General features: G+C 44.9%; 1 protein-coding gene across 1 annotated transcript in view; it reads left to right on the plus strand.

The window, feature by feature from the left end:
* The window catches only part of ATP6AP1 (ATPase H+ transporting accessory protein 1), a 386669-nt gene that overhangs the window by 89055 nt on the left and 278848 nt on the right, over positions 1-18766 (plus strand). The window contains exon 4 of the mRNA XM_069645470.1: positions 10994-11187. Within this exon, the coding sequence (XP_069501571.1) occupies positions 10994-11187 (194 nt within the window). The remainder of the gene's footprint in view (positions 1-10993; positions 11188-18766) is intronic.

Here is an 18766-nt window from a genome sequence, read left to right on the forward strand (position 1 = left end):
GTTCAAAATCCCTATCCCAATGGAGCCTGAAAACAGGACAGAGATCAGTGGCAAGCCAGGTTTGTGAAAGGCATTGGCACCTCAGTTACCATCTTTATATTAAATCTACTAAAAGCTAAAGCATTACAAAGCAAGGGGAAAAAAGTTTATTTAACGGTTATAGATCTGTCAAAAGCTTTTTACTCGATCAAAAGATCGCTCTTATGGGCAAAATTAGAGACCTGGAGGTGTCCGCCGTCTATTCTAAATAGGATCAAAGGTCTGCACCAGCATACTTTGATTAAAGTCAAGATAGACAAAGCAGGTCAGCTGACAAACGGTGTTCCGATTAAAAACTGGAGATAAACAAGGATGCCAGTTGGCTCTGAAACTTTAGAATTTGTTTATATCGGATATTGATAATGCTTTTCTGCAATTGCGCTTTTTTTCCTCCAAAAATTGCAGATATTGAAATAAGTAGATTACTTTACGCTGGTGACATTGTCATTTTAGATCAGACCCCTATAGGGTTAGAGGCAACTCGATGTCTTGCAGACCTATTTGGATGCCAATTATCTATTAATCAACCCGGATAAATCGCAGGTCATGGTCTTTGATGAACAAGAAAGGGTAAGCTCAAGGGTGGTGCCTGTGTGGTTCCTGAAAGGCCAAAAGATAAGTGGAGTTAAAAAAATTCACTTACCTGGGAGTCAATATCAATATAAGTATATCTGAAGCCCCGCAAATTGCCCTCATGCGAAGCAAAGCAAAAACCTGGCGGCATTAGGAAAATGTATATAAAAAAAATATTGTGGGCTTTCATTAATCCCTTTGCTTTCTTCTGCTTAAAAGTGGCTCCAATTTCGACCTACGGAGCCGAAACATCTTTTGTTGCCATGTGCTAGGGTGCCAAAAAGTACACCAATCCCTATAGTGAGAAGGGAGCTGGCCCTAACATCGGTCAAAGCAATCGCCAGATGGAAATTGCTTTCGCTATACTGCAAATGCCTAGAAGAATCCTCGAAGGGGGCTTTCCAGCTCTTAAAGGCAATGACCGATCCGAGGGAAAAACTCCTCAAAGAATGGAAGCTGATTTGCCAGACAATGATCCTTGATCTAAATGAGTCAGATGAAACACTGATACGGGAGCAAGATAAGATTAAGAAAAAACGATATCTGAATGATTGGATAGACATCGGAAGAGATTTACTCCTACAAAAATAGCTATGATTTTTGGTTTGGAGCTTAAACTAAATGAAATTCCAAAATATATCCAAATATTCCTGAATTGGTTCCTGAGAATGCAATTTATGCATTTCCGTCTAAACATCATATCCCCATGTCGATGGTCAAGAAGGAAGGGTCCTCTGAGTGATATAAAATGCAGTCTCTGCCAACAAGAAAATGAGAAGGAATCATTAAAGCATTTAGTGCTCAGATGCCCGAGGCTAGATGAAGAAAGAAAACAAGAAATGGGACCCGTAATTGTGAAATATGGACCTCGGTCATCGGAGGAATGGTGAAAGATCCTTATAGAAGGTGAAAAAACCCACATGATACTTGTCCTGGCTAAATACCTGATTCCAATATCTGCGAAATTGGAAGCAACTCTAACAAATAGTCTGGACTAGTTTAAACTGCTATTGTGTACGAATATACAGCTGAAATTGTGTGAAGACTTACATTAGCAAATTGCGAGGAACAAAGTTTACATTTTTAAATTGGATATCAACTATTAAACTAAACTTTTACGTAATTGGGCAATGGCTATAAACCTGCAATCAACCTTTCAACGAAAGATGCAATTTCTGTTTGTAGAGCTTTGTATTTGACCAGTTCTTTTTTTTGTGTGTGTGAAATTTCAATGAGATTAGTGTAGTGAAAGTTTTTTTTTTTCTTTTTTTTTTTTCTCCTCTTCTTTCTCGATTTTCTCTCTGCATTGTCCAGATGTACAGCATGGCTAAAGGCTTTCAGTTCTGTAAACCATTTTAAGTCATTTTAATAAAAAAAAAAGAAAAGCTATTTAAACCCGCACCTTCAGACCCACTGTATATTAAGAGGGCAACTGAAGCCTGACTCGTTAGTTCTAACTAAAACTAGGAAAAGAGCAAGCACCCCGCCCCTTGCTTCCTCTGAGGCCCCGCCCAACAAGGAAAGCAAAAAAGGTTATACTATGGGCTGAAAGGTCACCACCTCCACGGCTTCCCAGACCAGAATTGCGAACAATGCAACCCTTTTGGCCAGTTACAACTGCCACAAATGGGAAGTATTGGCCTTACTGTCGTCTGCCCCGGAACCATTAAAATCCCAGCTAGCACGGGTGGCAGCAGAAGGGAGAGCAGTATCAAGCTGTTTACTTGACCAACCTTGACGCTGCAGACCACGCCGGATGGATAATTGCACAGGGTACTGTTATTAAACGTCACACGTAGCTGCGGCAATCTGGTTTTAGACCAGAAACGCAGGCCACCTTAATTAACATGCCAGTCGAACCCAAAGTGCTCTTTGGCAAGGCCATGGAGGACGCTCTTAAAACAGCTAAAGAGGAGTATGACCCACTTGAATCTTTTGGGTCAACTCGCCAACAAGCCACCCGGCCATAGGGGTAATGGGAATTTTCACCGTTTTCCCGGGCCAAGCTTCACAAAGGGGGTCCAATTACAATCTGAGCCAAGGGACTCCCTGGGGAAATGATCAAGGTCAATCCTCCCAGAATTATCCTAGAGGACTGCATAGAGCCAGAGCTCGTGGTAGGGGCAACTCCTCTTTTGGGGGACCCCGCCACAAAAAAAAGTGACTATGCGATTCAGGTGCCATCCCATGCCTCTCCAGTAGGAGGGCGCATTTCCAACTTCACCCATGCATGGGAGGGAATCACCTCAGACAGATGGATGCTGTCCACAGTAGCAGGCGGATACTGTATAGAGCTCCTCCAATGGCCCCAAAACCACCCCCACGACAAAGTCCATTCAAAGGAACACCAGCGTATCCTCCTCGAGGAAGTCGCCACACTTCTGCTAAAGGACGCCATCGAAATCGTCCCGGCCAATAAGGTAAACGAGGGTATTTATTCAACTTACTTCCTTGTGCCAAGGAAAGATCTGTCCATGCACCCAGTATTAGATTTGCACCCTGCAAACAAATATGTAAAGTTTCAAAAGTTCTGCATGACTACAGTACAAGAGGTAATCCCTCTACTAAAAAAGGATTACATGGCAACACTGGATATGAAAGAGGCCTATTTTCATATTTCAATGTTCCTTGTGCACAGAAGATTCTTGCGTTTCAAGATGGCAAACCAGCACTACCAATTCAAAGTGCTACCCTTTGGAATAGCATCTGCTCCAATGGTATTCACAAAGGTACTGGCGGTGGTGGCAGCACACTTGCGCAGGGAGGCAATCCCAGTGTACCCTTAACTGAACACTGGCTCATTACAGGGGAGTCCCCGCGCCCCCCCAATTTGCAAACCGAACATTCAAAAGACTATCAACCTTCTCTTTCAATTGGGCTTCTCAATAAACCAGAACAAATCAATCTTGGTGCCAAGCACAACCACAGACCTAGGAGCTGTCGTAACCACACAAGACGGGTTGGTCTTTCTGTCAGAAGAAAGAGTCCAAAATATGGTGTTGCAAATACCACATTATCAGGCCGGCCACCATATTAGGGTGCGCAAAGCGGTGCGCTTGCTAGGCATGATGGCATCTCGCATTTACCTGGTGCCACACACGCGCCTGCACATGTGACCCATGCAGGAGTGGTTGGCGAATCAATGGTCTCGGGCAAGAGGTCAGTGGGACGATCTAGTGGTCGTTTCGCCAACACTGGTACAAAATCTTCGCTGGTGGCCAAGAGAAAATCTACTGAAGGAGAAACCCTTCTATGATAGAGATATAAGCGATTAACACAACGGACGCCTCTCTTGCTGGGTGGGAACCCCACTACCTTCACCACACAGCTCAGGGTCTGTGGTCTTGCACGACAGCTCAGAACCACATCAATCTGCTAGAACTTCTGGCAGTATTCAAGGTGCTTCAATCGTTCGAATCCGACTTAATAAACCAATCTGTGCAGTTACTGACAGACCGCACTACAGCAATGTTTTACATAAACAAACAGGTGGGCACACGTTCTCCAAATCTGTCCGCACTTGCACAGCAAATCTGGAAATGGGCACTGAAACAGAAAATATTCCTGTCGTCACGGCACGTTCCAGGTGAACTCTACTCACTCGCAGACTCATTGAGCAGAGATCCCCTACCAGAAGAACATGAGTGATAACTTCAAGCAGAGGTCGTAGAACGCACCTTCTCTCTATGGGGTTTCCCACAATAGAGTTGTTCGCTACAAGTGAAAACGAGCAATCTCTAGACTTCGCATCCAGGTTTTCCCCAAGCCAGGCTCCCAGGGGAATGCCCTATGGATGATCTGGTCAGGGATATTTGTTAGTGAAATGTCCGGCATTAATTCAATTGAGTCACACATTTTCATAAGCATTTGGCATATTTTGGGAATATGGCGTCAGAATATAGATGGCCTATGATTTGATCTACCAAATCAATAAGCATTCGTATTGCAACTTTTCAGTTTATCAAATCCCTAAACCTGTGTAACTGAGAAAATGTGAACCCATCCATCAAATCATGGTAGTCGGCATCAGGGTAATGTGGGAAACGACACCTAGTCTCATCTAAACTTCTAGTTAATTGTGTCTTGTGTAATGATTGCATGATTTCCTTTTTTAGTTAAAGTAGGATAATTAGATAATGCATGACTGTCGACTAATGGTGATGGAATTTTTTTTATTTTTTTATTTAAGTGAAAATTGATAATGAAATGATTAAAAATCGAACCTTACATTAGTTTTCATTCTGTGTTTTGTATAAAAATATTGAAAGGTTGATGTAATTCAGCTAAATCAATAAAAAAAGACGCTCATCTTAGTTGCTCCTATGTGGGCAAGACAACCCTGGTATCCACATCTGCGCAAACTGGCGTTGTGCGATCCCATCAAACTCCCATGCCCGTACAACCTGCTCTCCCAGCACGGGGGCCAAACAGTGCACCCTCAACCTCCCTCAATGAACTTGGCAGCATGGCTCCTGAAGTCGTAGAGTTTGGACATCTTAACCTGCCTCAAAGATGCATGGACATCTTAAAGGAATCAAGAAAACCTAACACTAGACACTGTTATTTTGACAAGTGGGAAAGATTTATAATTTGGTGCCATTCTAAACAGTAACCCAATTAAATGTACTCCTTCCCACATTCTTACATATGTGCTCCACTTGTTGGATGCAGGGTTAGTATTCAACTCCTGGTGGCTTTGTCAGCTTACACCACTTCCCACTATCAGATCTCATGGTGAAAGGTACCGGTTTCATGAAGGGAGTAAAGACTCCACCCGCCAATCTCTAACCCGCCGCCAGGATGGGATCTCAATGTTGTACTCGCTAAGCTCATGGGGCCCTCTTTTGAGCCAATACACAGGTCTAGTCTCAAACACCTGATTTATAAAACTTCCTTCTTAGTGGCAATCACTTCCATAAGAGTTGGTGAAAAACAAGCATCGTCAGTGCAGGATCCTTTCTTTGTTGTACACAAAGACAAACTGGTTTTACATACTCACCATAGGTTCTCCTTTAAATTAATCTCCAAATTTCATGTAAACCAGTCAATTGAGCTACCGGCTTTCTTCCAACAGCTCAGGTGAGGTAACACTCCACACACTAGATGCGAGGAGGGCAGTCCTCTACTATGTAGACAAGACCAGACCGCTTAGAAAGACTGATCAACTGTTTGTCTCCATACCGCCAGGCAGAGAAGGTGACTGCAATTCAAAGAATGCCATCTCTAGGTGGATAGTCGGATGTACACAACTGCTATTCCCCATCAAATAAGACACTGGCCCTCATTACGACCCTGGCGGAGAACCATGGTGCAATTTGCACCATGGTCCATGGCGCTAAGCTGCCAACTCCGCCATGGTGGTTGGCGGACTTACCGCCCCATTCCGACCTTGGCGGGGCGGTAAGTCCCCAATCCCCATTTACCCTTCCCCATTCCCATTTTTGCCCCATAGGGTATAATGGGAGTGGGGAAGGCGTTAATTACGCCACCGTAAATTACGGTGGCGTAATTAACAAGTCCCGTAGCGCCATGGATTTTTCCGCCTGCAAAAAGCAGGCGTAAAAATCACCATGGCGCTACGGGAACTCGTAGTCGGGCGGAAAGGTACGCCATGCATTACGCCGGCGTAAACCCCTTTCCGCCAGGGTCGTAATGAGGGCCACTGTCTTTTACGCTCAGGGCTCACTCTACAAAATGTTCCTTTAGACAGTATTTGCAAAGCAGCTACATGGAGCTCAATCCATACTTTCACTCGGCACTACTGCATTGACACTCATTCCAAGACCGATACACAAGTGGGACACACGGTTCTTAGACATTTATTCGCTCACGAACCTTCTGACATCCCACCTCCTAACACTGCTCGCTAATCTATGCGCAGCATGTGATGCAAGCAGATTCCACAAGCCTCAGAAGGGATGCATTACTCACCGTAATCATATTTCTGATGCTTGTATCTGCTTAGATTCACATGCACCCACCCTTCCTCCCCTCTGAGAGAAGGCGCGTGGATGCTTATGAGCTTGTCTGATGCATATCTGCTTGGATACAACTGTACTCCAGCTACATCACCTGCTACCTCATGTCAGAAAAATAACAATCTGAGGGACCTCGACACGTGTGTGTGTGTGTGTGTGTGTACACACACACCGTCGCCAACGGAGTTGTTCCACAGGCGGATCTGCAAACGAGAAGGTGGGATGGGTTAGTGAGGTGAAGAGGGAGTAGGATAGTGAGGAGTGGTGTTCTGTTGGCAGCTTCAACTCGGTATACAGTGCTCTGCAACAAGACAGTCATGGTACGAGTACATATTAAATATGTACTCGTACCATGACTGTCTTGTTGCTTCGTTTATTTCAATAACATATGACTACTCAAGTGACACATTCCTGTGGGCAGGGACTCCATAGTATGGGGGGGGGAGGGAGAGGACAGTGTAGAAGGTTTAGAAGGCAGTGAGTTGGTTCTTTTCTTATAATTTGAGTGTCCTGAGTCTCTTCCTGCAGTCCTTTGTGTTGGTCCGTCTAAGGCAGGGGTCTGCAACCTTTGGCTCGTCAGATGTTTCAGACCACAATTCCTATGATGTCTGGCTACTCACTAGGCTGGTTAGGGATGATAGGAGTTGTATTCAAAAACATTGAGAGCCCTAAGTTTGCACAGCCCTGATCGAAGGTCAGTATAAGCTTATACATTTCAGCACCTAAATGTCAGCAGATTGTACATTCTCCCCCTTGCTCATTAGGATGTTATTAGAGAGAGCTGACACTATGTAGTTTAACAGAATAAGTGTCCTACTTCTACAAACCAGACCCTTGAGGCCTGGGGGATTTGGGGAAAAAGATGTATTTTTTTGGCAACTTTCCTTCCAGTGACATCACTGCAACCTAGATATTTTGCTATGCTTTGAACCTTGACCTGACTTAGGAGGTAAGTAAAGGCTTTTCACTTAATTTGCTGAACTCATTTATATTGGACAATGGTCAGTCCCCTGACTGGTAATCACAAGGGTTGTTTCGCCTTTTGTGATACATGTGTTTAATGCAGCACAGATCACCTTACAGTGAAGTGCTGCAGGGGTACTTTGTATCCCCATTTCTTTGTTTTTGTTTATTTTCTGTTTTATTTAACTGCATAATGACATTTCGACTAACCTATACTCAAAATTGCTGTGCTGTTCCGATTAAGGTCTGTCTTCTGGCCTTCTGGTTGCCCTCACAGGCTGGGAAACTGCTATGTCTTATGCACTTTTGCTGCATCAGTCTTGATTTCTGGGAAGTGGGTGGATTTTGTGTGTGATCTGTGAGAAATGGGGTTTGGGTACTAGGTCCAAATAAACATCCATGCCAGAGTATGTCTGGTGTTGGGAGATTCAGGGGTTTAGCATGTCCGTGATTGGACATCACTTAAAAGTTTTAATGTTGCAAGTAGTGGGCTGGGGAAGACCGAGCGTGTATTTTGGATGTGAACCCTGCAGAAGTTTTTCAGTTCATCCATTGGAGTGAATACCTCAAAGAGGAGCTTGAGCTGAAACTGCAACTACTGGCAACCAGCATTGCCTACGCCAAGTCCTTGTGGAGCCCTGCAGCTCTTGTTGCGGTTCTAGAATACATTTGCTGGTATGAGTGGAACAGTGAAGTGGTGTCCCTGCAAGTGGCAGTTCTCATTTTTGGTAGGCTGGGTGGAAATTATAATTGAAAGGCTTATTGATACTAATGTACACAGCTGCCACTTCAGAAGTTAGAGAAGCCGTAGGTATCCAGAAGAGAATTTGCAATGACGCTCCCTACTGCATCCTAAAGGTGTGTTTGAGTTCCAAGAGAGAGACCAGGCTTTTAGGGTGACTTTCCATGCCCGGGAATTTAGATAGGTCTTCCTGACTTGGTGCCAGTGATTTGACTTGAGCTCACCAGGCTCACAGCGTGGTAGTGTGGCATAGCAACCCAGGAGATGGAGTGGTGTGGTTAAGAAGTCGATTACCCACTTTTTTAACGAACACAAAATGAGACTGTCCCGCTACCACACTAGCTGGAAAGTAACTTTACAAGATAAATATGCAACACTGTAAAGGATGGGTCGAAACAGTTTCACAAAGAGTTTGAGATTTCTTTCCAAGAATGTCAAATGAAATTACAGGTAATACTTTACCTAATTAGGCCAGAACGAGTTTGTGGACACTGGTTCAGATTTGAGCAGGCATCTATGTTAAAGGTTTACCTCGTGCACACGTTTTCAAAGGAGCAGTTTTTTGAGTTCCGGTGGAATTTAGGCCACAAGACCCTTGGTGATGGAGAGGTCAGAGATGAATGCTCAAGCAAAGAAAGGACTCTCCTGCAGCATTGTAGTGTCGGAGAGCAATATGCAAGATCCAAAACAATGCAGTACTGAAGCAGGTGGTTTTGTGGTTTTCAAATACGGCTCTGTGCATGTTGTTTGTCGACCATCTGAGGTGCCGGTGATGAAACTGGTGCAGGGAGGACCATGAGGACTCTAGAGGAAGTCTTTTATTGTAGATTTGCCATCTTCATGGTGGAGGGTCTATGCCGGTGGGGCTGAAATGTGAGGAAGCTTGGTCAGTGGTACGTGATGATGCAGAGTTCCTCAATCATCCTCTGGCACAGGAAATCTGCTTTTGAGGGTAGGGTTGGCTTGAGAAGGCCCCAGGGAAGGATGTTTATGGAACATTTACGTGCAGCGTCACAACAGAGAAGAGCCAGCCATGGAAAGGAGACTGCTATTAGAGTTTAGCATTGCGGTTGCAGGACAAAGGGCAGCACATGCACCTGGAGCTTACCAGATGAGATGGAATCTGGGCACTTGTCTGATGGAGGGAGTGAGAAAGTGGTTTAGTGGCAATAGGAGGAAGAGACTGAGAACATCAGAGGTTGGAGGAAAAAAGCAGCAGGGCGAGTACCGTAGGGAAGAGGGAAGGAGACCTGAGGAGGCTGTTAAAATGAGATGTCTGAGTGGAAGGGTGGAAGGAAGGAGAAAGTATTCAGAAGGAAGAGTGGGGAGAAGGTTGGAGGGGATAATCTGGAGAGGATCAAGAGAATCCAGGAGGAGGTACAAACTGCAAGTCTGAAGGAGACGCCAGGAAGAGGTCTGAGGAGAACACCGGAGAGTGAAAGGTGCATCAGCAGTAAAAGATCAGTGGAGAAGGTTGGTTGGACACATCTGGAAGATTAAAAGACATGAATATGAAGGAGAATGGAGGACACATGCGACTTTCATGAGGGGAACCGAAAACACATCAAAGACACCAGGCGGAGGTTGTAAGGAGAGGTGGCAACACCTGATGAGGATGAGCCTCAGAAAGGTGGAGGAATTAACCAGTATCATTGCCAAGGAGCTACAAGAAGAGATCCAATTTGAAGATGAAAGAATAGATGTTGCAAGAGGTTGCCTTGGTCACAAGATTATTGCTGTAAATCCATGCGAAATGCAAGGAAGGGGCCTTTTGGGGGTGGGGGAGGACTTGAGCCTGTAGATGAGCATTGCCTCCTAATCCTAGTGCACACACTAGAACTTGGTCCACCTCTATAGGGCCCTAACTTGTATCCATCCTTGTGCTTTTCTAAAAGGAGAATGCACATGGGCCCAGCAATGCAGAGGATGAGAAGCAGATGATAGTAATTGCCCAATCAAGGTGATAAATGTGCAGAGACACTTAAAAATCTCAGGAGTGTGAATGTCTGAATCAGACATCCACACAAGGAAGGAAGTCTGCAGTAAGCTTTGAAAGCTAAATAGCTCAATTGTTAACCTCATGGTGGACCCTTCAAGTTGGTTCCACTTTATGTGCTTTTTTTGGCCCGAATCTGTACATTTCCCCAATTGAACCTTTGTTCAAACACATGGTTCTCTGTCCTCCTGTTGACCCTCCTTTGCTTTGTGACTGGATAGTACAGATGAGTAGAAAGTGGATGTGGGTGCTGAGATAATTGGGTGCTGCTGTGTTGCACCTGGACAGCAAATTTCTTGCTACCAGAAGTCTTTGATGGGGAGTATGGGCCTCAAGCTTTGTATTCTCCAAGGTCCTTTGCACCCCTGGCACTTCCCCATGGCTGCTTTCTCCGTCTTTGCATTTGTTCCTTAGTAGAGGCCTCCGGGGTTAATGTTGAGATCATGCTAATCCAATCTAGTGTTTACCTTCCTGTGGCGTAGTGTACCCACATATAATAAATCGATCGATCAATAAAACTTTACATGCTTTGTTTTGCAAAAGGGATTACGTTTTGGTGTTCCAATGCACAATATTCTGATCCATTTTTATCAGCAGCCATGTTAAGAAGTCTTGGTTATGTGGAGATGGATGCTATTCAATCATGCCATAGACTTGGTGTCCGAGAGGCTGTATTAATGCACTCCTGTTTCTTTGTTTCAGAATGCTCTGGAGACCTCTCCATCCACACTAGTATTGCCCTCCGTGGACTGGTATGCCGTCAGTACTCTTCCTACATACTTGAAAGAGAAGCTGGGAGCAAGCCCCTTACATGTGGACCCATCCACACTGCAGGAACTTAAGCTGAACAAGAGCATTCCCTCACTGCTGGTGGTTAACCTACCCTATGGCGCCAGGTGGGTCTTCTGCTGATCAGTCAGAGCTGGCTGCAAGATTGGGAGGGGCAGGATATCCAATAATCCAAATGATGCTGGTTATAGTGATTGATAGGGTCCCAATACATCTGAGAAATCTTGTTTCTAGTAAACTGGGTATACTACCCAGAAAATTAAATGGGAGATCCTGTCAATCTGTCCCCTCCATTGTAGTTGGCTTGCCTGAAACGTACAATGACACCTTTCATATCTGCTAACCTCCCAAGGAGTGTGGTGCTTTCCTATGCCCGCCTCCACATCACTTGTTCATGGTTAAGTGGGCTGGTAACTCGGGCTATGAGGAAACACCCAGTGGTCCAATAACTCCTCTATTAAAAATGAAGAATGATCAAGTTGAGTACTATGGACCAAGTTGACTGCACCCATCTGGTGAGGTTGCTGCTAGCATGCTTAGCGTTTCTTGCACTTTTTCTTTACATAGGCTGTAAACCTGCATGCTTCTTTACAGGCTTGTGTACCATGACTGTCTGAGGTTTTCTGTCAGTTTCAAATCTTTATTTGGCAACAACTTAAAGGATTTTACTTGCTTAATGCGCAAACTGGATGTTTGTTCCTTAATTTCTTTTATTTAATTTTTTTTACTCCATGCCTAAGAATGTTTTTTTCAAACTTTGAAACCCGTTTTCCTAATTTAACTAAATCACATTTAAGAACATATGACACAAATCCCAACATAGTTTTGCCAAGGAACAAATGTAACAAATGTAATAAATGGAACAAAGTTAAATTACAAATCAGAGTTTCTTATTCTCAATTGGCTATAGCACTCCAATGTTCCACGCCTCCGCGAACATTCTTAAGGAGCAAGATGCCCTCTGACAATCTTACTGCCTCCATTCATTCATATTTCTATATCCTCCTCTTTACGGGGTGGTCTTTACATACCTTAAACTGTAAAATCTTCTGAGTAAGATCCATGTGGCCCAGGCAGGAATACTTATAGTTTGGTAGTCTGCAACTCTAAAGAGCTGTTCTACTTTTGGCCTTCATTGGTATTGCGAGTATCTCATTAAAACCATGAAGACACAGAGCTGGTTTCTTCTGGCAGAACACTACACCCCTTGCCCCCACCTTCCCATCCTGAAACCCATGGTATGTGGATGAATTCTCCAGCATTAACAGAATACATGGTTGTGTGTGTTGAGGGGCAGAAGTGTTTGAGGTGCATGCAAATCAAAGGAAAGCATTTTGAAGGCCACGGTTATTGCAAGGATGTTTTCCCTGAAAACCGGATTGATGCTGGACCACTTCACAAAATTGCCACAGACAGAATTGGCATCACTTGACCCCAATAATCAAAAGCTTAAGTAGGGCCCAAAAGCTGAACCTGCTGACTGCATTGAAGGGCTAGGTATTTCTTTTAAAAACGAAGGCTGAGGAGTACATTGGGAGGCCACAAGCAATGCAAAAACATCCATCTGCAAGCCGTGGAACAAAAGGTGTGGTTTGCAAGTTGGACCCTTTGGCAAATAATGCTTTCTGGACCTCTCATGTTTCTAATGTTGCTTTACTTAAAGTATTATGTTAGACATATGCCGCCCTGCAACCAATACATACTGGACTTTTGGATGAAGGCAGATTAAGGGCTGTTCAGTGCACAACCATGAACGTGTTTTGAGGCGGGTTTAATCTGCTTCATTTAAGAGCCATCACCGCTAAGTGGGCCAATTTAGCAGCTGACAATGGCAGTTGTTTTCTTTGCCCTGTCAGCACTGACAATTTGAAGCACTTTATATTTGTTTTTTGTCCAGTTTATTTATTTTGTCCAGTTTAGCAAATATTTGATAGAATACTTTAATCCCTTTATTGTAAAAATGTCTTTCACTCAACGTCGACCTGCACTGTCTTTGTCAGTTGAAATTCCCTTGCTGTGCTTTCTATGTTCCGCGTCAAGGAGAGCAAGTTTAATGACTCATTTTAAAATAATTTTTATCATGTTTTACAGGATTATTTATACTTCATAAAAAATGTGTACCATGTATTTTTTTGTGTTGGTATGCAGTTATCAATGAGCGCTGTGGTGACTTGTAATTGGGAGCGTGACCAAGTGAAGACTTAGTTTTGGCAATAAACTTATATTTAACACAAAATAAATGCAATGCTATCTGATCCCTGAGGTGGTTTCCCTACCTCACCAAAACTAAAACTCTGGTCTGTCAGGAGGTTTGTGATGATCAAAGCAAAGGTACTGTCCTAGTCACAACTCCTACTCTATCCCTGTCACAAACAATCACTAAACTAATGGAAGAGTTCTTATTCTACCCAGTAGAATGACTCCCTTCTCACAGTTTGTGTTTCACAAATATGAAGGGACTCTGAGAATGGCTCCCTTGTCCTAGTTTACCATCGATTTTTAGTAGGTTCTTCGCGACTTGAACATTGTTTTTTTATTTGTCCGACCGGGATGAGGGAGACACGTTTTGGGCTCTCCTTGAATCTACAATATAAGTTATTTCAGTTTTAGATTTTTCCATCAGTTCTTTCTCTCCACAGGTTTAATATTTTCTTTATCTAATCACTGTCCTTCAACTTGCCCCCACTAGGACTAGGACGAAGGAGAGACTCCGCAAGCTCTCCTGGACATCTCACCACTTTACTAGTCCTCTTCAAACTGCACCCACTGGGAAGAGGGTCCCGAGTCCTCCTTGACTCTTCAATACCACAGTCTTATGGAACTGACCAGGGAGTTATCTCACAAAATGATCTACTCCTCTCTTGCCTTTGGTTTTGCCTTCTCAAGTTTTCCCACCACCCTCTGGATTTTCTACCGTTACCTTCACACTGCGAACTCTTCACCGATTTTGCCATGGGTTGCAGGTTTGTTCTTCCTCCTTCTCTTCTTCATCCCGCTTTACTTGGCGGTCCGTTACTGCTGGCGGTCAGGGTGCAGGTTTCAGACCAGCTGGTCCACTGGTTACAGGTCGCACAACCACCATAGTTCCTCGTACTTCCCGTACAATTGCCTACATGGCCGGCTCCACAGTAGGCTAGGGTTGATGGTCTCTGCGTAGTTTTTGGACCGCAAGGTCATCCACCACCGGTCACCAACACCGCACTAACTCTCGACTTCAGGGTTGCTGGCTCACAGCCGACTGACTAGAAGCTTCCCTCTCGTCCCTCGGTTCACCTTACACGGCTGCTTCCTGACAGCCTCTGAACGCCCAGTTTTCAACTCGCAGGCTTTTTGGTTGCCTCTTAGCTCTCCGACTTCTCCTTCCGAATGTTGCTCCCACTGTTCTGCTTTTGTTTAGCTTATGCAGCAGTGTATTGCCAGTTTGATAGACAGCAGCTGGTCTAACGCACTTCATGCCAGACTCTGGGGTTCTTCTTTGTCCCAGCACCAATTGTAGTGAGACTGTCTGACACATTACAGCAAACACTTTCTCGGATTAGGTAAGGAAAGGTTGGGCGTTGGGAGATAAAGGGGCAGTGTCCCAGATGCATGTCCTTGTCCCCAGGAGGGAAGTCCCTGTTGGGCAAGAATTTATGTAGTAAATCTGCGGGAGACTACACCAGTCTTGTCCTCTTGGTATTAGGTAACCCACCTATTTGTATAGGTCTGTACTTCGCAAGGTGTTAGTGTGACTGAGCAGGCAGACTTGTCTCAAGAGTGGTAAATGTGAGCTGTAGCATCGAAATTCACCAAGACAAGTATGCAAAGAACACTTGCACTCAAGGTTTTCTAGTAAAATAATGTATTTACTGGTCCGTTTTAAAAAAGCATTCAATAAAAATACACTTCAAATTAAATTCTCATAATCAAGGCAAATCAAGTAGATCTAGGCAAAGCAGGAAGGAGACCCTCCTGGACTATGTGAAACGCATCTTGCGTTTTCTTTTTTCTTCCATGCCCCATTGTCGCAAACTAAACCCGGACCCCTTCCATGCTCCCACCACCTTGATTCCTGGACTCCCGCCCCTTTATTTTTTTTTAAAATTTTTTTTTTTGGTGCCCTAATGCAGCACAACTCACTGCTCTGCCATCTAGATCTAGGCGAAGCAGGTGAGTGAAAGCAGGAAGGAGAAACCCTCCTGTGCTCCGTGAAATGCATCTTGATTTTTTTTTTTTCATCCCCAGCAACATTTCGCGCCCACTAAATCTGGACCCCTTGCCCGCTCCCCCTACATTGATTCCCAGCCCACCCCCTGGCCCATATTGATGAAAAACGTGGTGTTGACTGCCCTCCACAGGGCAGCCCTCTGCCCGTGCAGCCCCCTCGGCTAAGGGCCCCAGGCAAAGGGTAGCTCCAACCATGTCTGCAGGTGTCAGCAGGGGAAGCAAACGAAGGCAGTGGCCAGCCGTCAACCAGCAGCAACTAAAAAGGAAGTGTGGCATGGGTGGGGAGTGGAGCAATCACTACTCCGGAAAGCCCTGCCACTCTACATTACCTTACCTAAGAACATAGGTTGCCAGGCGAACATCACTTAGTCACTCAAACCTAGATAGAATTGTAACGTTAGTCTGCGTCGCATCCAAACAGAACTGCGAATGTTAGCAAATGCCACACTTGGACAGAACTACGAATGTTAGCAAATGCCAGACTTAGCCAGAATTGTGAGTGTTAGCAAATGCCACACTTAGCATTTAAACATTAGCCCGCGTCGCATCCAGACCGAACTGTGAATGTTAGCAAGTGCTACGCCTGGATAGAGTTGTGAACATTAGCCTGCGCCGGGCCCGAAATGGAACAGTGAATAACAATGGGCACACTGCATAGAATGTATGATCACTGGCCTGCATTCCATCTAGACACAACTGTAAATGTTACCTTGTGTCGCATCTAGATAGATTTTTGAATGATAAGGCCACATTTGGCTAGAATTGTGAACATTAGCTTGCATCACACCTACTCCAAATAACTCTCAAATCTAGGTATAGCCTCCCCCTTTGTCTTTTGTATGGTGAAACATAAGTTATTAGGATAACTAGGCCTCGATCCCACTCAGCAAGACTCTGAAATCTAGGTGTAGCCTCCTTCTGTCTATTTTAGGTTGAAACCCACCTATTGCAGAACCTGGAACTTTCTTCCACTATGCAGGACGCTCACATCTAGGTATAGCCTCCATCTTTGCCCCCTATATGGTGAAACAGAATGTATTCTGAAACCTATGCCGCTTCACGTCTTTGCAGGACACTCAAATCTAGGCATGGCCTACATCTTTGTCTATTGTATGGTGAAACGTAGTGTATTGTGAGACCTGGGCCTCTTTCCCCACCATACAGGATCCTCAAAATCCTAGTCATTTAGCCATACTGCGAAGGTTAGCTGCAAGACATATAACCCACTAATCAAAAAGCTCAAAATGTCTGCATACTCAACTCTCACAAACTCACACAACCACCTCTCGCACACCAAGCCGCACACACTTCATCACACTGCAACACATAAGCCGCACTACCAGCACACGGGGAATGACATTGATCCGCACCAAAGCTCAGCGCAAGGTTTATACCGAACTGAAGCTGCCAACAGAACACCACTTCTCTCAGTATCCTACTCCCTCTTCACCCTACTAACCCATCCTGCCGTCTCGCTTGCAGATCCGCCTGAGCGCCTAAGGGCCAATTCCATTGGTGACCGTGCGTGGTACAAATACCTTTAACATGTAACACTCTTTAGAGATGCTTCATACGCACTTCCTACACCTTGAGGTGACTTCACATACTAGGACAGTTTTGGCATTTAAAAATCATTTTTGTACTTTGTAAAATTCTGAGGTTGGTAGAAAGGAAAGGAAAAAGGTTAAACGGGTTCCCAGAGCATGTGAGCACTTTCAAATCTCCCAATAAAGTCTAGATAAAGACCTTTTCCCAGCAATAATAGTTAAAAACAAATGTATCACCTATGAGGGACAATAAGATTCAAAGTCAATGTACCAGAAGAGTGCAGGGAGCCAGGACAATTGGAACAAAGTCTATGCAGCTGAGGCACTTCTTAGATAGCAAAACGTATTGCACAAAGTTAGTTGTTGTAGAAAATCACTCTTGGACCACAAGCTGTTACACTTGTGAAAGTTAAAGCTGAAATCAACTCTAGAAAAGTAGCTCCTGCAACACTCAACTGAGAAGAGCAGAACTACAGACACAGGTAAGTACCCCAAAGTCAGAGCAGTACCTTTGGTTGGAAGAAGAGGATCCAGCAGGCTTCTGCCTGGTTGTAGTGATGCAGATCCTGTGTTCTTGGGCCTCAGTCGTGGGGACAAGAGGGAGGACGTCTGGAGGACTCCTGCACAGCAAATCAAAGGTTGGGAGGCAGCTAAGGGTGTTATTCGGGTCAGCAGCACTTTGTGTTTTCAACGCTCTGTAAATGGCACCACTGCGGATCTTGGACACCGTTTGGGCTTCCTTCACTCCTTGAGTCCAGCACTCTGGTGGGGTGACTTGAGCTTGTGTCGTCCTGCTTCGGGAGGGTCCTCGGGAGGCTATTGGGGCTTTTGGCTGGCTTAAATACGTTGCACTCTGCTATGGATTCCGTGACCCCTGGCACTCGGTTCCAGCAGCAGCAAAGAAGTGCAGACAGTTGAGGAAGGTCTTCCAGTAAAGTTCGTCTCAGGGTTAGTTGGTCCCACTACCCCAAGGGAACAAGTCGTCCTTTCCTGAGCTTCTCTTGTTGAGCAGAAAAAGGAGTTTCAGCACAGCAGCAGGGCTTCACCGGGCAGTTCAACGGTTCAGAAGGATGCAGCATGCTTCGTTCACATTTTCTTCGTCTGGTTGGTCCTCCCAGTGGTCGACTCTGTATTCGGTCCAAGAACCCTTGTCTTTTATGCAGGTTTCTCCCATTTATGCACAGCCGAGCTGTCGCTCACAGAGCAAGATGTCTGCCCTGCAAGGACAGCCAGCCAGCCAATCTGGACTGGGAGCTTTCAGGTTGCCCTGGAGACTTAAGGACAGGGGAGTTTCGGGCCCCTCCTCGCTTCTTGCCCTGCCAGACACACTGGAGCCAGAGGAGGGTTTCAGTACCGAAGCCTGACAAAGGCAAAACTAAGAAAGCGGTTAAACCTGGTTTGGCACGTAGAGTAAAACACAAAGGCCTCACAAACAAGAAATGGCAAAAAAAGAAGACGAGGGCCATTTTGACACAATGGTCACACAGGTTCAGCCTGTGGTAGAAAAGCACAATGGTAGGAAAATTAAACCACTGCCACCAGCCATTTTAAAGTAGTGAGGTTAACCTGAGTAAGTAAGAAAAGGGGCTACTAAGTAACCCATCAGCACTCCCCATAAGGTGTGCTGGACCTACAAAGAGAAAAGGGTAGTAAAGTCGATTTCAGTTTACTATTCTTGGGAACAGTAGTTCACCCAAGAAAATGTATCTAAAGGATTTCTCTGTGACACTGCACTGAAGGTTTGTCAGACTGCAAAAACAAAGGAAACGCATAATCCAAATCAGATCAAAATACATGAGTGAAAAGGGGCTCACTCACTCCAGGGTCAATGAGAAAGCCCTAAAGTCCAGCAAAAGAGTTGGGGGTCTCTCTAAGGTTGAAGGGGAATTAGCGCAGAATTCTCCCCAACAGTCCCTCCCCATGAGATCCTCCC

The sequence above is a fragment of the Ambystoma mexicanum genome, chromosome 2p (genome assembly GCF_040938575.1).
Source record: "Ambystoma mexicanum isolate Mex_15411 chromosome 2p, UKY_AmexF1_1, whole genome shotgun sequence".
NCBI classification, from domain to species: Eukaryota; Metazoa; Chordata; class Amphibia; order Caudata; family Ambystomatidae; genus Ambystoma; species Ambystoma mexicanum.